Here is a 22,799-nt window from a genome sequence, read left to right as displayed (position 1 = left end):
TAAAGGGAGGAGGACGATAAGCAGCAGCTCTGCACTGCTGGCCATGTTTAGAGCCTCTTGGCCATCCTGCACTGCCACAAACAATGCCTGCTTCTGCTAAATTTAAATCTGGACAACTTATCATCCTGCGCTCACTACACCACACTCACTCTCACTCTCATTCTCTCTCTCACACACACACACACACACACACACACTCACACAGACCCTGGATCCTCACAGGTGAGTGTGTGACTCTCGCTGGACTCTCATTCACTTTTATTCTCTCAGGAATTCACCTGTAACATGTTCAGGGCTCAGGACGTGTTTCAGTTGAAGATTTTCCAGATGTTGTCTTACATTTCTGCAGATGTTAGAATTTGTTCTGAACATTTCACACGACTCAGAACTTTTGCTTTTAAAATCGCAGGTAATGTCAGTCTGAGTCTCTGGACATGTTTATTAGAAAATACAGAACACATTTACAGTCAGGACAAGAGAATGCATACTTCTCCTTCTGCTTACCTTCAGTGTTTATGGACAGCAGGCAGATTTATAGAGATCTCTTTACATCTGTATATAACCTGGCGCGCACACACACACACACACACACACACACACACACACACACACACACACACACACACACAGTCTGCAATATTACACAGCGTCACACAACTAGATCTCTCGTTGTATAGAACATCTCTGGTTTAAACTCCATCAGCAGGATGGCTGTCAGTGCAGTTGAAGTGATTACAGTGGAGCTGACCGTGCGTTTAATGGACTGGATCTGATGGAGTCGTTCTATAGTATTGAATCTGATGTATTTGATCTGATTTAGTGTATATTCTGTGTAGTAGATCTGATGTGGTGGATCTGATGTAATTGTTCACTCCCCAGCCAGTTTAATAGGAACTTGTTCCTGATTCTAAGATCCCTGTTCTTGGCTGCAGGAGTGGAACCCGATGTGTTCTTCTGCTGAGATGCTTTTCTGCTCACCACGGTTGTAAAGAGTGATTATATGAGTTACTATATCCTTCCTGGCCGAAAAGCCCAAACCAATCTGTCCATTTTCTGATCTCTGACCCTCTCTTATCAACAAGGCGTTTGTTTCCACCCACAGAACTGTCGCTCACTCACTCAGTGTTTTTTGTTTTCTGCACCATTCTGTGTAAACTCTAGAGACTGTTGTGTGTGAAAACCCCAGGAGATCAGCAGCTTCTGAAATACTCAAACCAGTCCATCTGGATCAAACCAACACCCAGACCACAGTGAGAGAAAGTCACACTGTGAGATCACAATGCTTCCTGTTCTGATTTTTGAACATTAACTGAAGCTCCTGATTTGTATCTGTGGGATTTGATGCGTCGTGCTGCTGTGGAGGGATCGGCTGATTACAGAACTGCACAAAACAGCAGGGGGAGGTAGGGGTGTTCCTAATAAAGTGGCTGGCGAGTGTATATCTTATGTAGTAGATCTGATGTCGTGGATTTAATGTGTTCAGTCTGATATATTGTATCTTGCATGACAGATTTGATCAACACTGTAAGCCCGGATAAGTTGAGTTTACTTTAAAAAAATGAGGAAAGTTGTTGCCTTAAAATAATTAAGTACATTTTTGAAGTACATTTAACTTAAATCTTTTGCAATATCAACTGCTTTGCATAGTTTTTAGAACTAAGTATTTTTAGTTAAATCAACTTGGAATTAAGTGCATTGAACTTAGTAATTTAAGTGTAATAACTATGCAAAGCAGTTGATATTACAAATGATTTTAAGTTAAATTTACTTTAAAAAGTTAATTAAGTAATAATTAAAAAATAATCAAGTAAGGATGAATTAACTTTTTAAAGTAAATTTAACTTAAAATCATTTGTAATATCAACTGCTTTGCATAGTTATTACACTTAAATTATTAAGTTCAATGCACTTAATTCCAAGTTGATTTAACTAAAAATATTTAGTTCTAAAAACTATGCAAAGCAGTTGATATTACAAAAGATTTAAGTTAAATGTACTTAATTTTTTTACGGCAACAACTTTCCTCATTTTTTTTTTTAAAGTAAAATCAACTTATACAGGCTTACAGCCCTTTTAAGGGCAAACCGTTTTTGTTATTTCTATGTTTAAGTACCATGTCTAGTGACTGATTGGTTAGAATTTGAGTTGAAGAAAGTAGAAGAAGAAAAAACAACAAGAAATTAAAATAACAAAATTACATTTTTATTTCAGCTCCTGAGAACATATTTTGCATAAAACAAAAGGTTTAGACTCAACCTCTCTGCATTGTTGCTTTGGATGTTTAAAAGTGAACAGTAACATCACAACAAATTACATCACATCTAAAATATGTGACTTTGTTTGTTTGTTTGTTTGTTTGTGTGACTGTGTGTGTGAACAAGATCTAGAAAAATGAGCACATGAAAATGCAGTGTGCAGCATTACTAAGAGGACTCAGTGTGTGTGTGTGTGTGTGTGTGTGTGTGTGTGTGTGTGTGAACAAGAGCTAGAAAAATGAGCAAAAGAACATGTTTTGAACAAGCAAATTAGAGATATTGTTCATTTCAATGAAATAAAATAACAAAATCAGTGCCAATACCAAAAAACTACCTAAAACATTTTTTCTTAAAGTGCAGGCGTGCAAACCTGACGCAAAGAGCACCTGATACATAGAGCAGTGGCGTAACTAGTCGAAACCCTGATTTACTCTGCAAGCTGGTTTTTCAGAGTCTGAATTTTGAGTGCGAGCTGACTCTTCCCCAAGTTGAGCATCACCTGTTGCACAAAGAGGAACGTGTACCTCATGCACTTGGGATAATCCAGATGTAATGCGTAAATCAGTCCAAAAAGGACACAGAAGGCCTGAGGACGGTTGGCCAGCCCATCAAACACCACGTTCCCTTCCAGGATGATCCCAACTCTGGATGGGTTCAGTGGCGAGTTTTCCTCATCGATACAGAGGATTCCCACTGGAGTCTGACTGTATGACTCTTTGTCAGCTGTATCCTAAGAGGGAAAGAAAAAGATTAACAAGGAGAGGACAGAATCATGCTAGTTGGATAATATTCTGTCCACAAAAGATGCCTTTAGATGCTTACATGAAGCCCCACTTAAAAAATAAACTGTATACTGAGAGATGTGAAAAGAAAGACACATTGCTCATACAGGATTTGAGGCCTGGCCTTGAGGATTTTCTTCTGTACAGCAAAATATTTTATTATTATTTATTTTATTTTTTTGTCTGTTTTGTTTGTTTTCGTTAAAATATTTAATTTCAAACCTGTTTTATATGATTTTGATAGTCAAGTCTTTTCAGTTCTATTTACGCCATTGAACAATCAGAACAAACAGAAGTCTATGAAACAAATTAAGAAGGGATTAAAGAACACAGAGCCGCAACCTTCACAACACATTAATTGACTTACAGAGCAGGTCTTGAAGAAGGCAGAAGGACGATCTCCCAGGATGACCGGCAGTCCCGGAAGGCAAAGGCACCTGATGTCTGTTGGCTCAGAGCTCTGGAAGATAGTACACACAATACAAGACAATTTTCTAAGGATACTCGCATGCATTTAGCAAAGAAATTCTAGAAATTCCCAACAATTTCTTATGAGAATAATGAAAATATACGGGTACAGTAGAAGACACAAAATTGCATTTAAGAAAGGAGGACTGGACAAAAGATGAGAAAATGAGGCATGAGACGATAAACAAAGAGAATGACAAGAAAAAGAACAGACAAAATGGAAGTGAAGAGGACATCAGAAGGGAAGGGATAAAACAAGAAAAGAAGGAGAAAACAGATGAGAAGAAACTGAGTGAAAGAAGGAGAAAAACTTCAAGACAGGGAGTACACTTGACAAGTAAAGTCACTTTTGTTTGACATAAAAGCGCTGCCAAAAGCTGACCAGTAAGGCCTCTCTTCTTCCTGAAGAGCTCAGTTAGGTTTGTAGAGAAGCTGTCTAGTGAATCAAAGAAGTTTTCTCTGAGATTTTTCCCCACCACTCTGCTAAACTCACAATCAACCTGAAAAAAAGCAAACATACAAGCCCACGGTCCAGAATGTTATATGTTCTTATCAGGGGCGCAGATACGTTTTTTGAACTGGGGGGGACAAAGCTGCCGGCAAACCAACCCCAACCCCGATATGCCTGTCAAACTTGTTGTGGGTTACCATAGCAACCAAGCTCGAGCTCGCAACCTGTGCAGGCTGCGCAGCTCAACCAACCGAATATCAGTCTTTGTTTTATGGGAGTTGTTGCAACTATGTATGTACTGCTGTGCACCTCAATAAACCAAATGGTAATTAGTCTTTTGATTTTTCCGTGAGGTTTGCCTTATGCAAAGAAAGACAGCATAGACGTTTTTTCCTCCCTATAAGTGGGGGGGGGGACCGAACGAGGTGAATTTAAATCTGGGTGGGATGAATCCCCCCCCCGTCCCCCCCTCTATCTGCGCCCGTGGTTCTTATCTGTATGGTTACGTACACAACAAAATAACAAAAGCTTTATTGTGCTTTATTTAACACGAAGTTGTGTTGTGCATGCGGGACAAGTGCACGTGAAGTGCGTTTAATGTTTTAAATGTACAGACATTGTTGATATTAACAGGGAATTGGTTGTGTTCTCGCATAACTTCCATGTTTCAGTCTATAATGTTTCGATAGTTGTGCTCTCTTTTCACAGCTAAAAGGACAGTACTTACACTGCCACAACATTGCATTTGATTTAGCAGATCAGACGGTTTGGGACAACTTTAACAGATTAGCTGATTAGTTTAGCAGTAGATTAAATGGCTAGTTTATCAGTAAATATAAGATTTAGATGCAATTAAATTGCTACCCATCTCCAAAAGAACAGCGTTCGCTTAACAGCACTTACCAAATTTTGTAGCAGCCGGAAAGCAGCGAACAGCCCCTCAGTCACTCCTCGAGGAAAGTAGTTTGCTGGCGAACAATATGGCGAACAGCGAGCTGCTAGTGCGATCAGAGACGGTTGGTGCTGTGTTCCAGCTAGCTAACCAGGGGCGCCGCTAGGGGGGGAAAGTTAGGACGATTCTAAGGGCCTGGCACTGACAGGGGGGCCTGTGACGGATATTAATATTATTTTAATAGTATTGCCTTGTGTAAGTTTTTGAAATAAAATATTTCATTTCATCTGTTAAAATATGCAAATTATACATGGTTATGATTTGCTATCACAATTTCCTTGAATTATTTATCACGGTGGTGTAGTGGTTAGCGCTGTCGCCTCACAGCAAGAAGGTCCTGGGTTCGAGCCCCGTGGCCGGCGAGGGCCTTTCTGTGCGGAGTTTGCATGTTCTCCCCGTGTCCGCGTGGGTTTCCTCCGGGTGCTCCGGTTTCCCCCACAGTCCAAAGACATGCAGGTTAGGTTAACTGGTGACTCTAAATTGAGCGTAGGTGTGAATGTGAGTGTGAATGGTTGTCTGTGTCTATGTGTCAGCCCTGTGATGACCTGGCGACTTGTCCAGGGTGAACCCCGCCTTTCACCCGTAGTCAGCTGGGATAGGCTCCAGCTCGCCTGCGACCCTGTAGAACAGGATAAAGCGGCTACAGATAATGAGATGAGATGAGATGAAATGAGACCCCTTCACCCTTTTTAGTAATGGTACAGTCTGATTGTGGGCGGGGACAGTGAACTGTGTAGCTCCGTGTGTGCACAGCGCCGCTATTAGCCCAGCTGGCAGTTTCTCTCCGCGTGCAACAGAGGTGAACGTTCTAGAAGTTGCTAAGCAGGAGCAGGTGTGATGGTGGTGAGATAAATTATGAAGTCCTGATATCAAAAACGGAAGGAGAAGCAGCAGAAAGCTGAAAGGGAGAAAAAGGGTCGACAATTGGTGACTCAGTTTTTCCCAGAGAAAGCTCGCCTATTATTCACTGACACTCGATGCCATTACAGCATGCTAGCTAATGATAGACTAGCAGATTTCATTTTAACCGAGTTGGAATATCAAGACAACACTTTTCAATCAGCAGTGCAGTGTCATTTTATTTAAATACTTCACGTTTATTGCCATGGAAGATCAAATGAATGTAATGTAGAAGGTCTGCACAGAACTAGCTAAACTTGTGCAGTAAACTAGCCTACTGGGCTAACACGTGAGGTAAAATATTAGGCTCACCTACATGATACTGGTGCTAATAACTGGTTTCAAAACTAATGAGGTGCCGTCAACATGCACAGATTCAGCCTCAGGAACAGGACCCCAGCCCGCAACCCAAATCCTAGCAGAAGGAGGTGAGCAATACAATCCATGAATAAAGGATTTAGGGTTAAAAACTATTTTAATTGCTCGGCTACAGTAAGCAGCATTAGGCTATTAAGACTTACATTAAAATGAAAAGACATTTCTTTTTTTATGAGCAACTATTCTTAGGTAACTTAGTATGGAGTTCATTCAATCAAAATGTTGATGTGTTAAATCTCGCTGGGGTGCACGCTGCAGGATCAAGTGAGGAAGTGTCAGCTTTTTTTGGCTTCATCAATTGTCTTTCCAAATTTGTAAGTGCCAGTCCAGAACGACGGGCCATATACAAAGAAACTACCGGCTGCTCTGTCCACAGCTTGTCTGACGCTCGCTGGAGTGCAAGAATTGATGCTGTTAAACCGGCAACAGTCTATTCAGTCTAATTCTGACAGTTCTGCATTTAAAATGTTCATATACCAAATAATTGTATCACCTAAACTTGCTCAGCAGCTGATCACGTGGGTAGTAAAGTAGAAGTGCAGCCAAAAACAGACTTCAAATTCAGTTGCTTGCGCTTGAAAATTTTACGGGGGGCCCTAAATTGTAATCTTCCATAGGGCCCAAGATTTCTAGCGGCGCCCCTGTAGCTAACAGATGAAAGTTCGTGGAACTGGTAGCGCTGGCTGAAAAAAATACAGCCTCTCCTCTCCCCCACTGACAATAAAAAATAGCACTCCTCTCAACGTTAAAACAAACAATCGACGATAGCCGACTGCCGCTTCAAACTTCTTCTTCGACAAGTTACCGTGTATGGCAAGCACCGAAACGGACAGTCCTACTGGCATGCAGACCATGCACGAGTTGACAATTTTCGCAGTCAAAAGAAAAAGAGGTGTGGTCATAACTAAAATGTATTAATTTAAGTACATTTAACTTAAATGTATTAATACAATCGACTATATCTACAAATGAGTTGGCAATACTTTTTTTTTCTAGAAATGTCATCAAGCTTATTTTTAAGTGCATTCTAATTAATTTTTTAAAGTATATTTGACATCCGGGCTTACAGTGTAATGGGTAGATCTAATCTAATCTAATCTAATCTAATCTAATCTAATCTAATCTAATCTATCTGATGTCATGGAACTGATTTTAAGTCACTGATGCAGTGCAGTGGATCAGATATAATACATCTGATGCACTGGATCTGATATCGTACATATAATCAAAGTTAAATTTTATTTTATTTGCATCACGTGTTTAACAGTGGACATTAATTTAATATGGATCTTTATTTCATGGATGTTGATTCTGGAAGTCTGAGTTTAAGATCTGACAAAGCGAAGACTGGACTTTTATTACGTTATAGGATATCATTAAGGATTTATGTTTTTAACATTTAATATTGCATGTTACCAAGCAACAACACACACACACACACACACACACACACACACACACACACACACACACACACACACCGCTGTCTCTCTAACAGACAGATCCTCTTTTTTAAACCTGTACATTAAATTGTTGAAAATTAAACCAAAGTGCTGATTTACAGTGAATCATGAGGGATCATTCAGGATTAAATTAACACAGCGCCACCTTGTGTTTCGTGGATTCTATAAGATTCTATAAGATAAAAATGAGTTTTTGACCTCATTATGATCCTCAGTTAGAGCTTCCTCCTGCTCAGAGAGACCGTGGACCTGGAGTCTGTCCTGGTGGGAACACCACTCCGTCTGTGTGTGTGTGTGTGTGTGTGTGTGTGTGTGTGTGTGTGTGTGTGTGTGTGTGTGGCAAAATGACTAACTGAAATGGATCTTCAGTGCAGATTCTTCTGATTTGCAATAAAAACCAGATGAAGAACAGACAGAGTGAAGCTGAACATCATGTCACGGAGACGAGTTCATCTTTGTTTTTATATATTTTTATCTGAGAAGGGATGACGACGTTGTTGTTGCTCTGTTTCAGTCTGCAGGCTGGAGGAAGGGTTGTGTTTATTGCCTCTTCATTTTTGTTTCTCCTTCACATCACAGCTCACACTATTAACTCTGACACACGAATAATATTAATTATGTTCTATTAATTTCGACAGTTTTCTCTCCTGACAACTGAACAAGTAAAACTAATTAAACTGATTTTAATTCAGTGATTCATTAAATCCCAGACTCTGTGTATTTGAAGACTTGTTTATTGTCCACTTTCAGATTGTAATGAGACTCTAAATGAGTTTTACTGACATGCACTTGTTTGGTAAAACCCTTTATAATTCCGAATTTCCGGCTTCTGATGAGGAAAAAACAAAGAAAACGCCCCTGGAGCTGGAATTCCTCCTCAGATCATCAGGAAGATCTCATCAGCCCTGAGTTCACAATGTGGTGTGACATCCATGTAAAAAAAAAAAAAAGACATTTCATTACCTTAAGTGTTTATCAAAGCATTTACTTTAAATCAATCAACACAGACATTAGTGGATTAAATCTCTAACACTGAGCGTCCACTTCACTGTAAATCCTTCATAAACTCATCACTAAACACAAAGAGCTAAAAAATGTTGGGATTCAAAGTTCAGACTTCGTACTGCTGAGTGAAGTTGAATGCAGTGTATGTTTATGTGCGAGAGTGATCCACATCAGCTTTTTACACTTGTAATAAAATAAAAAAACACACATTTCTCTTTTCACTTCTTAAACAATTTCCAAAAGTTTAACCAAAAAAAAAATCATCAAGATGTTCAAAAATGTTTGACAGGCAGTATATAATTACATATATCACAGCCAGAGAGACAACACGATGGGGGCACGAGATCGTTTGTCTTCCTTTACTGTGCAAGGCGCTTCATTCGGAGACGAGCTCTGGTGCAGGCCTCGCAGCCCAACTGCGTTTCTGCGCATCCTAATGAAGCAGTCGTCATTGCTAGCGATGGACAGCCGACGACGGCGACTTACGTATCCATCCTTCACTACACATCTTTATATTACTTATTATTAAAAACTTTATGTAATATTTAATCCTTTATTTTACTGGAGTTGATGGTGAATCGTGCACCAAGGAAAAAATCTTCATACACAATGTCCTGAGCAAATAACGATGTTCTCATTTACATATATTTATATAATGTTTAGTATTAAAACTGGATTGAAAGTTTTACTCGTATAAAAATTAATATTCACATATTTTCTGTATGGTGCACAAAGACTCTAACTGCTGATTCCGTGTTTCCTCTGCTGCAGGGAAAAATAACAGGACCTCAGGTATAAAGGTTCAGGTACCTCCTCAGGAAAATGGGACAATCAGACACTCCATTCTTCCATCGTTTCACACTAAAACTCGCTCTGTTCTTCATATTTTTATCCCATGAGCTCCAACATGTTGCTGCTGGAGGCTCCAAGCTTCATGAAGCTTCAGTTCCAGCCAATAGCACAGAAACCTGCTCAGGTAGTTATAAGTGTAAAGAAGGAGTGATCCTGCCAGTATGGAGGCCAGTAAACCCATCGTTTGGAGACAAGATGGCGAGAGCCGCCATCTATTTTGTTGCTCTGGCATATATGTTCCTCGGGGTCTCGATCATCGCAGACCGTTTTATGGCATCCATTGAGGTCATCACATCACAAGAGAAGGAAATCACCATCAAGAAGCCGAACGGGGAAACCACAACCACGATGGTACGGATCTGGAATGAAACCGTGTCCAATCTGACCCTAATGGCGTTGGGATCATCTGCTCCAGAGATCCTGCTCTCTGTCGTTGAGGTTTGTGGACATAACTTTGATGCAGGTGAGCTGGGGCCAAATACCATTGTGGGCAGCGCCGCCTTCAACATGTTTGTCATTATTGGACTTTGCGTTTCCGTCATTCCAGACGGTGGCCACCGCAAAGTGAAACACCTCAGAGTGTTCTTCGTAACTGCAGCTTGGAGTATATTTGCTTACACCTGGCTGTACCTGATCCTGGCTGTGATTTCTCCAGGTGTGGTGGAGGTGTGGGAGAGTCTCCTGACACTCTTCTTCTTCCCCATATGTGTGGTGTTCGCATGGGTTGCTGACCGCAGACTTCTATTCTACAAATATGCTTATAAAAGGTACAGAGTTGGGAAGCAGCGAGGAATGATCATTGAGACTGAAGGAGAACCGGAACTCCAGTCCAAAACAGACATAGAAATGGACGGACAGATGCTCAGCTTTCTCGATGGAACTGTGGATACGGCTGTGGAGATGGACGAGGAGGAAACCAAGAGAGAAATAGCAAGGATTTTAAAGGAACTGAAACAAAAACATCCAGAAAAAGACATGGAGCAGCTTGTGGAGATCGCCAACTACCAACTTCTCAGCCAGCAGCAGAAGAGTCGAGCATTTTATCGCTGCCAGGCCACGAGGCTCATGACCGGTGCAGGAAACATCCTGAAGAAACATGCAGCAGATCAGGCCAGAAGAGCACTCGGCACCTATGAACTACGATCTGAAGTTTCAGAAAACGATCTCTCCTCAAAGATCTTCTTTGATCCTGGTTCATACCAGTGTTTGGAAAACTGTGGCTCAGTAGCTCTGAATGTGGTCCGACGTGGAGGCGACTTGACCAGCACGGTTTCTGTGAACTACAGAACAGAAGATGGCACTGCCAATGCAGGCTCAGATTACCAGTTCAGTGAGGGAGTCATCACCTTCAAACCGGGTGAGACAGAGAAAGAAATCCGAGTGGAAATAATCGATGATGACATCTTTGAAGAAGATGAGCATTTCCTGGTCCACCTGAGCAACGTCAGGGTTCTGTCTGAGGGAACAAACCATGAGGATTTGATGTCCAATCACATGGACAGTCTGGCAGGACTGGGACTTCCATCCACCGCCACAGTGACGATCTTTGATGACGATCATGCTGGGATCTTTATGTTTGAGGAACCAGTGATGCATGTCAGCGAGAGCATCGGGGTGATGGAGGTGAAGGTGGTGAGGATGTCTGGGGCTCGAGGTGTCGTTGTGATTCCATATAAAACCATTGCAGGGACGGCGAAAGGGGGAGGTGAGGATTTTGAGGATACCTACGGAGTCCTGGAGTTCCAGAATGATGAGATCTCGTAAGTCTTTACTCATAATTGATTTATTATGCAAAGTGATAAGTAGCTTTATGGAAGCAGATTCAGGAGACCAGTGATCCAGGCAGATGTTTCTCCACTCTCGTGAGGAGCTTTATCTTTCCTGTTCTCCACTTTTTTTCATTTCATCAAGAATCTAACCTTACTTCATGACTACTTACCAAATATCCACAATAATCCACTGTCAGAAAAAGGGTACCGGACAGGAACGGGTTGGTTCCCCTTAAAGGTGCACCAGTGGTCCTTTAGGTCTGTTATACCCTGAAAATGGAGTTTAAAGATACACAGCATTCACTTTCTCACATGCAGAAGGTGTACTGTACAGTTGAGGGACCATCGCATGAAACATGCTCTAATATCTTTTTCCTGAGAGTTTGTTGCTAATTAGGAGTACATTAGAAATGGTTATGTTTATTATAAATTATGTAAATTACTAAATTAATGCTGGTTTTGGTTAATGATTGGTAATGAATGCTAAATGGCTACGGTGTTGCAGTGGTGTGGACAGGGACAGGCCTTCAATCCACTCGGTCAGGAGCCGCAGGTCGACTCAGGAACAGCTTCTGATTAGTTGGAATGAAAACCTGCACTCACACCTGAAACTTGCGAATGAAACTGAACACCAGTGTCATATACACTACTGTTCAAAAGTTTGGGGTCGCTTTGAAATGTGCTTATTTTTGAAAGAAAAGCACTGTTCTTTTCAATGAAGATCACTTTAAACTAATCAGAAATCCACTCTATACATTGCTAATGTGCTAAATGACTATTCTAGCTGCAAATGTCTGGTTTTTGGTGCAATATCTCCATAGGTGTATAGAGGCCCATTTCCAGCAACTCTCACTCCAGTGTTCTAATGGTACAATGTGTTTGCTCATTGCCTCAGAAGGCTAATGGATGATTAGAAAACCCTTGTACAATCATGTTAGCACAGCTGAAAACAGTTGAGCTCTTTAGAGAAGCTATAAAACTGACCTTCCTTTGAGCAGATTGAGTTTCTGGAGCATCACATTTGTGGGGTCGATTAAATGCTCAAAATGGCCAGAAAAATGTCTCGACTATATTTTCTATTCATTTTACAACTTATGGTGGGAAATAAAAGTGTGACTTTTCATGGAAAACACAAAATTGTCTGGGTGACCCCAAACTTTTGAACGGTAGTGTAGAAAAACAAAATATTTCAAAATTTATTTTAGAGCAAATGCAACTATTTGAAAATGGCCTCTTTTTGGAAAATATACATATTTACCGTTATTTAAGAATATATTCATATAAATAATATATTTGTTATAATGAAGACTATATTGCCATGAATTTTACAGATATCAGAGTGTGTGTATCTTACGATGAAGGAAATATATTTACAATCAGCACAATGATTTAAACATATGCTATTTATATTACAATATATTCTTAGAGTTTGATTTAAAAAAATCATATATTTGCATATATTAAAATACAGTACTGTGCAAAAGTCTTAGCACCCCCCCCCCCCCCCCCCCATTTTTTTCATACAAACTTTGTTATAGATTTCTATTTGATGACGTCTACATTATCAAGTCGGTACAAAAACATTTTAGAGTCCAAACGTTCGGGGGGTTTCCAGCACAAAATTAAAGGTTACAGAAATAAAGTTTGTATCTGAGCAGCGTATTCCATAAGAGAGCACTTTTCAGATGAAAAAAGAAAGCATAATGAAGGCTGCTGGGTTTTGGTGTAAAATGAAGAAGTGAGTGTGACAGTCAAAGTGTCCAGAAGAACTGCGGCTGGTTCTGTAAGATGCTCAGGAAAACCTACAGATCATTTCCACATAAAACTGACCTCACTGGACCTCAGACGGAGAATTTTTTTAAATTATTTTTTTTTAAAGCAAAGGGTCATCTCACACCAAATACTGACTTTGTTTCATTTATTACAGCTCACTGATTACTGTTTATAGCATTTTTTAATGTTGAAATATTTCATTTCTTTATTTTTAAGCCATTTTTGGTCGACGGCATTTCTTTACATGTGTCTCAGACTTTTGAACAGGACTGTATATATTTTTTAAAAACTGCATAATAATTTCTTTCTGTAATGAATGCATATCCCATAATGCTGTGCTACATGAAGTGGTTTGAGGTGAATGGTATTTATTTCATAATGCTGGTAATTGTAGTAAAATGTGCACAATGCTAATTTCATCATGCTAACTGAATTCTCCTGCAGTTACTTTCACTAACCGTTGAGGAATCGATATCCTGAACACATTAAATGACTGACTGACGGCTGTGTGTTTATATCACATGACCTGTGTAGATGTATTGAGCATTTATCATTCCATTGTGCTGCCTCTCCCTTCATCTTTCCTTCAGTACCCCAAGTGTTTATCGCTCCATATCTGAGGTTCCTGAGTTTACTGTTCTTCTGTTTGTTTCCCTCTTGTGCATGGCTCTACTTCCTCCTTTGAACTTTATTTCCACTCACAGTGCATGATTTATCTCTCACACAATACATTAAAACACTTTCACAACATGATATTAATGTTAATAAGAGCATCAAGAAACATTTAAAAATAAACGACCCGCTTGAGAGAATGGAGGTAAAGTTCAACATCTGTTAGCAACTTGTTACTGTGGGTGACATAAGCGCTTATCCTGTGCAGGGTCGCAGGCGGGCTGGATCCTATCCCAGCTGACTACGGGTGAAAGGCGGGGTTCACCCTGGACAAGTCGCCAGGTCATCACAGGGCTGACACATAGACACAGACAACCATTCACACTCACATTCACACCTACGCTCAATTTAGAGTCACCAGTTAACCTAACCTGCATGTCTTTGGACTGTGGGGGAAACCGGAGCACCCGGAGGAAACCCACGCGGACACGGGGAGAACATGCACACTCCGCACAGAAAGGCCCTCGCCGGCCACGGGGCTCGAACCCGGACCTTCTTGCTGTGAGGTGACACTACTAACCACCATGCCACCATATTATTATTATTATTATTATTATTATTATTATTATTATTATTAACAACAACAACTACTAAAAACCAAACAGCAGCTCTGTGACGGTCCTGGGATTTGAACTCATAACCTTCTGCTCAATGACACTGCAGAGAATATGAATGTAAATCATGAAATATGGTCCAGATTTAGAGTTCTTTACTGACCACAAGTTTAAACACAGACGCCATCATGAAGGAAAGATTATGAGCTCAAATCCCATGAACAGATTTCAAACTGGAGAGAGATTACATCAGAAGAGTCACATTTATCACTTTATCAGACATGTTTATAAAGCAGTGGGAAACATGATCGCACTCAGACAGAGAGAGAGAGAGAGAGAGAGATCTTCTCAGCGTGGTGATGGGATAATCCTGAGACGCAGACGAGTGTACTGTATGAAATCAAAAACATTCCACTGAGCTGGTAAAAAATAAAAACGAGGACATAAAATAGAGATGAGTTAATTGCATGCCTCGCCTCGTGTGCCACTCAGGTTCTGTCTCTTATCACAGACGAGGCTGAGTGTGTAATGTTTATTTCATACATTCCAGAGAAAGTGGCACGAGATCAACAATGTTCTGATGAGTTTCAGAATCTGAATTGTGGCAGAATACGAGTTGAGCTATCACATCAGTGTTCTGCGAAGGTCGTGTTTATTTTCGCGAGCATGGCTTTGAGATTATCACGGTGAGTTCAGCTAATGACCTGGAATGAACTTTCCTGTAGTTCCTGGAGTTCTACACCAACTGCAAACACGAATTACAATTTAGCTGATGCTAAAAAAAGTAATTAAAAAAATGTATATGTATATATGCAGTCTGTACATTTGTTTATTATTATTATTATTATTATTATTATTATATATTTTTTTACTAAAATGGTCTGAGCTGATGTTGGATATTTACATTATTTGGATATTTAAATCTGTTTTGGACTCGTACACAGGTCTGTTGGATTCACATGGCGCTCATGAATGTGTAATTTTGACACCGTACACTCAGAAATACTGCTGCGAGTCAACACCAAGCTTTAGCTCGTGAGTGACTGGGGCTACAGAGGTCCACTGAGAAGTGTGACACCTGACAGGAACTCACTGCAAAACAGTGTTCATTATTTTGTCAGGAATGAACATGATTATGAAATATGTGAATGATAATTAGATTAGCATGAGGTTAGTCAGCTACTGTGAGGATGAATGAGGAAAGGTAACTGCTCGCGCATTGCTAATTCTGAACTGTTGTGTCGTATCAAGACTTTTCCCACAGCTGGAATTTATCAGGCTTTCAAAGGAAATGATTCAAAATTAACGCTAACTTCATCATCAGGAGTTTCCTTCCTTTACTTGTCAGGAGCTGCAGTTCCTCCTCTTATGGAACAAACACGCCATCACATCACTGTTTATCTGCACCATCACGTGACTTTCTTCATGTGAGGGAGGATATAATGAGGGCAGATATGATCGAGCGAAGATAAACAGCCTGAGGTCTCGGCCTGGTTGAAATGGAAAGGCGTCCTGAGCTCGACTAACTCTGTGTGAAGGAGCTACACTTTGAAGTCCACCGGTTCTGGCTAACGCTAACGCTCCTTATATAGCCAGGCTCTGGATGGTGTTTGGAGTTTGTGAGACGGTACAGGACAGCATGCAGGATGACATAAATCTCTCTCTCACGCACACACACACACAACACCTGCATTCTTTAAAGCTAAATTAGCCGAGCTGTGTTGATTTGTGTGTGGTATAAAGAATATAATGGAGTAATAATTCTGATTTTATGGAGTGGAAATGAATCCGAATCATAAACCCTGAATTTTGCAGTTCGACTTGATACAACTTTTAGAACATTACATTTAATGTTAACCATGTGCATATTAACAAACCATTTCTCCTTCTCTCTCTCACACACACACACACACACACACACACACACACACCAGTGTGATGGAGAACAGCACTGCGACAACACTGAAGCTGACTTCCTGTTTCACTATTGACCTGTCATATGACCTGAAGTCTTGTAAAAAATATATCCATTATGTACTGTATAAGGGCATAATGGAGTGTGAACATAATTTATGTTTTTATATCTTTTTATATGATCCACTAGAGGAATAGAATTTTGTTGTACAACCCCAATTCCAAAAAAGTTGGGACAAAGTACAAATTGTAAATAAAAACGGAATGTAATAATTTACAAATCTCAAAAACTGATATTGTATTCACAATAGAACATAGACAACATATCAAATGTCGAAAGTGAGACATTTTGAAATTTCATGCCAAATATTGGCTCATTTGAAATTTCATGACAGCAACACATCTCAAAAAAGTTGGGACAGGGGCAATAAGAGGCTGGAAAAGTTAAACGTAAGGTACAAAAAAGGAACAGCTGGAGGACCAAATTGCAACTCATTAGGTCAATTGGCAATAGGTCATTAACATGACTGGGTATAAAAAGAGCATCTTGGCGTGGCAGCAGCTCTCAGAAGTAAAGATGGGAAGAGGATCACCAATCCCCCTAATTCTGCGCCGACAAATAGTGGAGCAATATCAGAAAGGAGTTCGACAGTGTAAAATTGCAAAGAGTTTGAACATATCATCATCTACAGTGCATAATATCATCAAAAGATTCAGAGAATCTGGAAGAATCTCTGTGCGTAAGGGTCAAGGCCGGAAAACCATACTGGGTGCCCGTGATCTTCGGGCCCTTAGACGGCACTGCATCACATACAGGCATGCTTCTGTATTGGAAATCACAAAATGGGCTCAGGAATATTTCCAGAGAACATTATCTGTGAACACAATTCACCGTGCCATCCGCCGCTGCCAGCTAAAACTCTATAGTTCAAAGAAGAAGCCGTATCTAAACATGATCCAGAAGCGCAGACGTCTTCTCTGGGCCAAGGCTCATTTAAAATGGACTGTGGCAAAGTGGAAAACTGTTCTGTGGTCAGACGAATCAAAATTTGAAGTTCTTTATGGAAATCAGGGACGCCGTGTCATTCGGACTAAAGAGGAGAAGGACGACCCAAGTTGTTATCAGCGCTCAGTTCAGAAGCCTGCATCTCTGATGGTATGGGGTTGCATTAGTGCATGTGGCATGGGCAGCTTTACACATCTGGAAAGACACCATCAATGCTGAAAGGTATATCCAGGTTCTAGAGCAACATATGCTCCCATCCAGACGACGTCTCTTTCAGGGAAGACCTTGCATTTTCCAACATGACAATGCCAAACCACATACTGCATCAATTACAGCATCATGGCTGTGTAGAAGAAGGGTCCGGGTACTGAACTGGCCAGCCTGCAGTCCAGATCTTTCACCCATAGAAAACATTTGGCGCATCATAAAACGGAAGATACGACAAAAAACACCTAAGACAGTTGAGCAACTAGAATCCTACATTAGACAAGAATGGGTTAACATTCCTATCCCTAAACTTGATCAACTTGTCTCCTCAGTCCCCAGACGTTTACAGACTGTTGTAAAGAGAAAAGGGGATGTCTCACAGTGGGAAACATGGCCTTGTCCCAACTTTTTTGAGATGTGTTGTTGTCATGAAATTTAAAATCACCTAATTTTTCTCTTTAAATGATACATTTTCTCAGTTTAAACATTTGATATGTCATCTATGTTCTATTCTGAATAAAATATGGAATTTTGAAACTTCCACATCATTGCATTCCGTTTTTATTTACAATTTGTACTTTGTCCCAACTTTTTTGGAATCGGGGTTGTACATTGTGCAATGACAATAAAAAGGCATACAATGGTGTATAATGGAGTGTGATGTGTATAATGGCGCATGATGGTGTATGATGTGTATAATGGAGTGTGATGGTGTATAATGGAGTGTGATGGTGTGTAATGGTGTATAATGGTGTGTGATGGTGTATAATGGAGTGTGATGGTGTATAATGGAGTGTGATGGTGTGTAATGGTGTATAATGGTGTGTGATGGTGTATAATGGAGTGTGATGGTGTATAATGGTGTATGATGTGTATAATGGAGTGTGATGGTGTGTAATGGTGTATAATGGAGTGTGATGGTGTATAATGGTGTATGATGTGTATAATGGAGTGTGATGGTGTGTAATGGTGTATAATGGTGTGTGATGGTGTATAATGGAGTGTGATGGTGTATAATGGAGTGTGATGGTGTATAATGGTGTATGATGTGTATAATGGAGTGTGATGGTGTGTAATGGTGTATAATGGAGTGTGATGGTGTATAATGGTGTATGATGTGTATAATGGAGTGTGATGGTGTGTAATGGTGTATAATGGTGTGTGATGGTGTTTGATGTGTGTAGAATAGAATAGAATGCCTTTATTATCACTGCACAAATGTACAACAAAATTTATTTCGTCATAGGAGAGCAAAGCTGCTGCGTACATGTGCGCCGCCACTCTTGGGCACTTCAGCCCAAAGCCATGCCATGTTAACCATCACTCTCCATTATACACACACCACACATCATCATACACCATTATACACCATCACACGCCATTATACACTGTCACTCTCCATTATACAGTGGTGTAGTGGTTAGCGCTGTCGCCTCACAGCAAGAAGGTTCTGGCTTCGAGCCCAGCGGCCGGCGAGGGCCTTTCTGTGCAGAGTTTGCATGTTCTCCCCGTGTCCGCGTGGGTTTCCTCCGGGTGCTCCGGTTTCCCCCACAGTCCAAAGGCATGCAGGTTAGGTTAACTGGTGACTCTAAATTGAGCGTAGGTGTGAATGTGAGTGTGAATGGTTGTTTCCCAAACCCAGAAGTGGGAGGGTTGTGACAGGAAGGGCATCCGGCGTAAAACTATGCTCCAATTAATATGATATGTGGAACAATAGGTTCCACATGGACCCCGACCTGGCAACAGGGCTGGACAGTGTATGATGGTGTATAATAGTGGGTGATGGTGTATAATGGCGTGTGTGAAATTATTTTTTTTCTCAATTTCTTTTTTGCCGTTAGTAAACAGAGTGAGATTAGATGTGGGATTTGTTTATGTTGCCGTTTGGGTATAAGGGTCACAGATGGAACATAATGCCCTAGGGAGTGTGCTGAATTCCTTATAAATACAGAAAAAATATTGTTCCACTCTAAACACACACACACACACACACACACACACACACACACACATGACACAGCAACAGCAGATAAAAACACAAATTTCAGGAACTTTGCCAATCTACAGTGGTGCTTGAAAGTTTGTGAACCCTTTAGAATTTTCTATATTTCTGCATAAATATGACCTAAAACATCATCAGATTTTCACACAAGTCCTAAAAGTAGATAAAGAGAACCCAGTTAAACAAATGAGACAAAAATATTATACTTGGTCATTTATTTATTGAGGAAAATGATCCAATATTACATATCTGTGAGTGGCAAAAGTATGTGACCCTTTGCTTTCAGTATCTGGTGTGACCCCCTTGTGCAGCAATAACTGCAACTAAATGTTTGCAGTAACTGTTGATCAGTCCTGCACACCGGCTTGGAGGAATTTTAGCCCGTTCCTCCGTACAGAACAGCTTCAACTCTGGGATGTTGGTGGGTTTCCTTTTTTTTCCTCCTCCTCTCTCTCCCCACTTCCTCTCTTCCCCATATCTTATTCTTTTCTATTTGTATATGTAAATACTTAATTTATTTTAATTTATCTAGCAGTTTTCCTCTATTTCTTTTCTCTGTTTATCTGTAATGATGCTGCTGGAATCTTAATTTCCCTGAGGGAACCTGCCCAAAGGGATCAATAAAGTTTTATCTAATCTAATCTAATCTAATCTAATCTAATCTAATCTAATCTAACCAAATGAACTGCTCACTTCAGGTCCTTCCACAACATTTCAATTGGATTAAGGTCAGGACTTTGACTTGGCCATTCCAAAACATTAACTTATTCTTCTTTAACCATTCTTTGGTAGAACAACTTCTCGTCTCGTCTTCATCCGCTTATCCAGGGCCGGGTCGCGGAGGCAGCAGTCTAAGCATGGAAGCCCAAACTTCCCTTTCCCCAGACACCTCGGCCAGCTCCTCGGGAAGAACACTGAGGCATTCCCAGGCCAGCCGAGAGACATAGTCCCTCCAGCGTGTCCTGGGTCTTCCCCGGGGCGTCTTCCCGGGGGGACATGCCTGGAACACCTCCCCAGGGAGGCGTCCAGGAGGCATCCGAAAAAGATGCCCGAGCCACCTCAGCTGGTTCCTCTCGATGTGGAGGAGCAGCGGCTCTACTCCGAGCTCCTCCCAAGTGACTGTGCTTCTCACCCTGTCTCTAAGGGAGCGCCCAGCCACCCTGCGAAGGAAACTCATTTCAGCCGCTTGTATCCGCGATCTTGTTCTTTCGGTCATTACCCAAAGCTCATGACCATAGGTGAGAGTCGGAACGTAGATCGACCGGTAAATTGAGAGCTTCGCCTTTTGGCTCAGCTCGTTCTTCACCACGACGGACCGGTAAAGCAACTGCAACACTGCGGAGGCTGCACCGATCCGCCTGTCGATCTCACGCTCCATCCTTCCCTCACTCGTGAACAAGATCCCGAGATACTTAAACTCCTCCACTTGAGGCAGGACTTCTCCACCAACCTGGAGAGGGCAAGCCACCCTTTTCTGGTCGAGAACCATGGCCTCGGACTTGGAGGTGCTGATTCTCATCCCAGCCGCTTCACACTCGACTGCAAACCGCCCCAGTGCATGCTGAAGGTCCCGGCTTGAAGAAGCCAACAGGACAACATCATCTGCAAAAAGCAGAGATGAAATCCTGTGGTTCCCAAACAGGATTCCTTCCGGCCCCTGGCTGCGCCTAGAAATTCTGTCCATAAAAATTATGAACAGAACCGGTGACAAAGGGCAGCCCTGCCGGAGTCCAACATGCACTGGGAACAGGTCTGACTTACTGCCAGCAATGCGAACCAGACTCCTGCTCCGTTCATACAGGGACCGGACAGCCCTTAGCAAAGAGCCCCGAACCCCATACTCCCGAAGCACCCCCCACAGAATACCACGGGGGACACGGTCGAATGCCTTCTCCAGATCCACAAAGCACATGTGGACTGGTTGGGCAAACTCCCATGAACCCTCGAGCACCCTATGAAGGGTACAGAGCTGGTCCAGTGTTCTGCGACCAGGACGAAAACCGCATTGTTCCTCCTGGATCCGAGGTTCGATTATTGGTCGAATTCTCCTCTCCAGTACCCTGGAGTAAACCTTCCCTGGGAGGCTGAGAAGTGTGATTCCCCTATAATTGGAGCACACTCTCCGGTCCCCTTTCTTAAAAAGAGGGACCACCACCCCAGTCTGCCACTCCAGAGGCACTGTCCCCGACTACCACGCGATGTTGCAGAGGCATGTCAACCAAGACAGCCCCACAACATCCAGAGACTTGAGATACTCAGGGCGGATCTCATCCACCCCTGGCGCCTTGCCACCGAGGAGCTTGCAAACCACCTCAGTGACTTCGGCTTGGGTAATGGACGAGTCCACCTCTGAGTCATCAGCCTCAGTCTCCTCAGTGGAAGACATGATGGTGGGATTGAGGAGATCCTTGAAGTATTCCTTCCACTGCCCGACAATGTCCCCAGTCGAGGTCAACAGCTCCCCACCCGCACTGTAAACAGTGTTGGCAGAGTACTGCTTCCCCCTCCTGAGGTGCCGGACGGTTTGCCAGAATTTCTTCGAGGCTGACCGATAGTCCTTCTCCATGGCCTCCCCGAACTCCTCCCAGTTCCGAGTTTTTGCCTCTGCAACTGCCCGAGCTGCAGCACGCCTGGCCTGCCGATACCCGTCAGCTGCCTCAGGAATCCCGGAGGTCAACATGGCCCGATAGGACTCCTTCTTCAGCTTGACGGCATCCCTTACTTCCGGTGTCCTCCACCGGGTTCAGGGATTGCCGCTACGACAGGCACCGGAGACCTTGCGGCCACAGCTCCGAACAGCTGCGTCCACAATGGAGGTAGAGAACATGGTCCACTCAGACTCAATGTCCCCCGCCTCCCTCGGAAGCTGGGAAAAGCTCTCCCGGAGGTGGGAGTTAAAGACCTCCCCAACAGAGTGCTCGGCCAGATGTTCCCAGCAGACCCTCACCATACGTTTGGGCCTGCCAGGTCTGTCCAGCTTCCTCCTCTGCCAGCGGATCCAACTCACCACCAGGTGGTGATCAGTTGACAGCTCAGCCCCTCTCTTCACCCGAGTGTCCAAGACATAGGGCCGGAGATCAGATGAAACGACTACAAAGTCGATCATCGACCTCCGACCTAAGGTGTCCTGGTGCCACGTGCACTTATGGACACCCCTATGCTCGAACATGGTGTTCGTTATGGACAAACCGTGACTAGCACAGAAGTCCAATAACAAAACACCACTCGGGTTCAGATCGGGGAGGCCGTTCCTCCCAACCACGCCCCTCCAGGTGTCACTGTCATCACCCACGTGAGCATTGAAGTCCCCCAGTAGCACAATGGAGTCCCCAGTCTGAGCACCCCTCAGTACCTCTCCCAGGGACTCCAAGAAGGCCGGATACTCTATACTGCTAT

The 22,799-nt window shown here is 42.2% G+C and overlaps 1 protein-coding gene across 8 annotated transcripts in view; it reads left to right on the top strand.

The window, feature by feature from the left end:
• The window catches only part of slc8a1a (solute carrier family 8 member 1a), a 57,051-nt gene continuing 34,252 nt past the window's right edge, over nt 1-22,799 (top strand). For 4 of the 8 annotated variants that reach the window (XM_060911507.1, XM_060911506.1, XM_060911505.1 and 1 more), the window contains exons 1-2: nt 1-222; nt 9,426-11,266. In XM_060911507.1, the coding sequence (XP_060767490.1) occupies nt 9,477-11,266 (1,790 nt within the window). In that variant the 5' untranslated portion in view covers nt 1-222; nt 9,426-9,476. Of the gene's footprint in view, nt 223-1,335; nt 1,404-9,425; nt 11,267-22,799 lie in introns of those variants that run through there. The other 4 variants (XM_060911509.1, XM_060911508.1, XM_060911504.1 and 1 more) reach the window with 3 other exon arrangements.

This window comes from Neoarius graeffei, chromosome 27 (assembly GCF_027579695.1).
Source record: "Neoarius graeffei isolate fNeoGra1 chromosome 27, fNeoGra1.pri, whole genome shotgun sequence".
In the NCBI taxonomy this organism is placed as follows: domain Eukaryota; kingdom Metazoa; phylum Chordata; class Actinopteri; order Siluriformes; family Ariidae; genus Neoarius; species Neoarius graeffei.
Note: the sequence above shows the minus strand (reverse complement) of the source record. Positions and strands in the feature narration are given on the sequence as shown.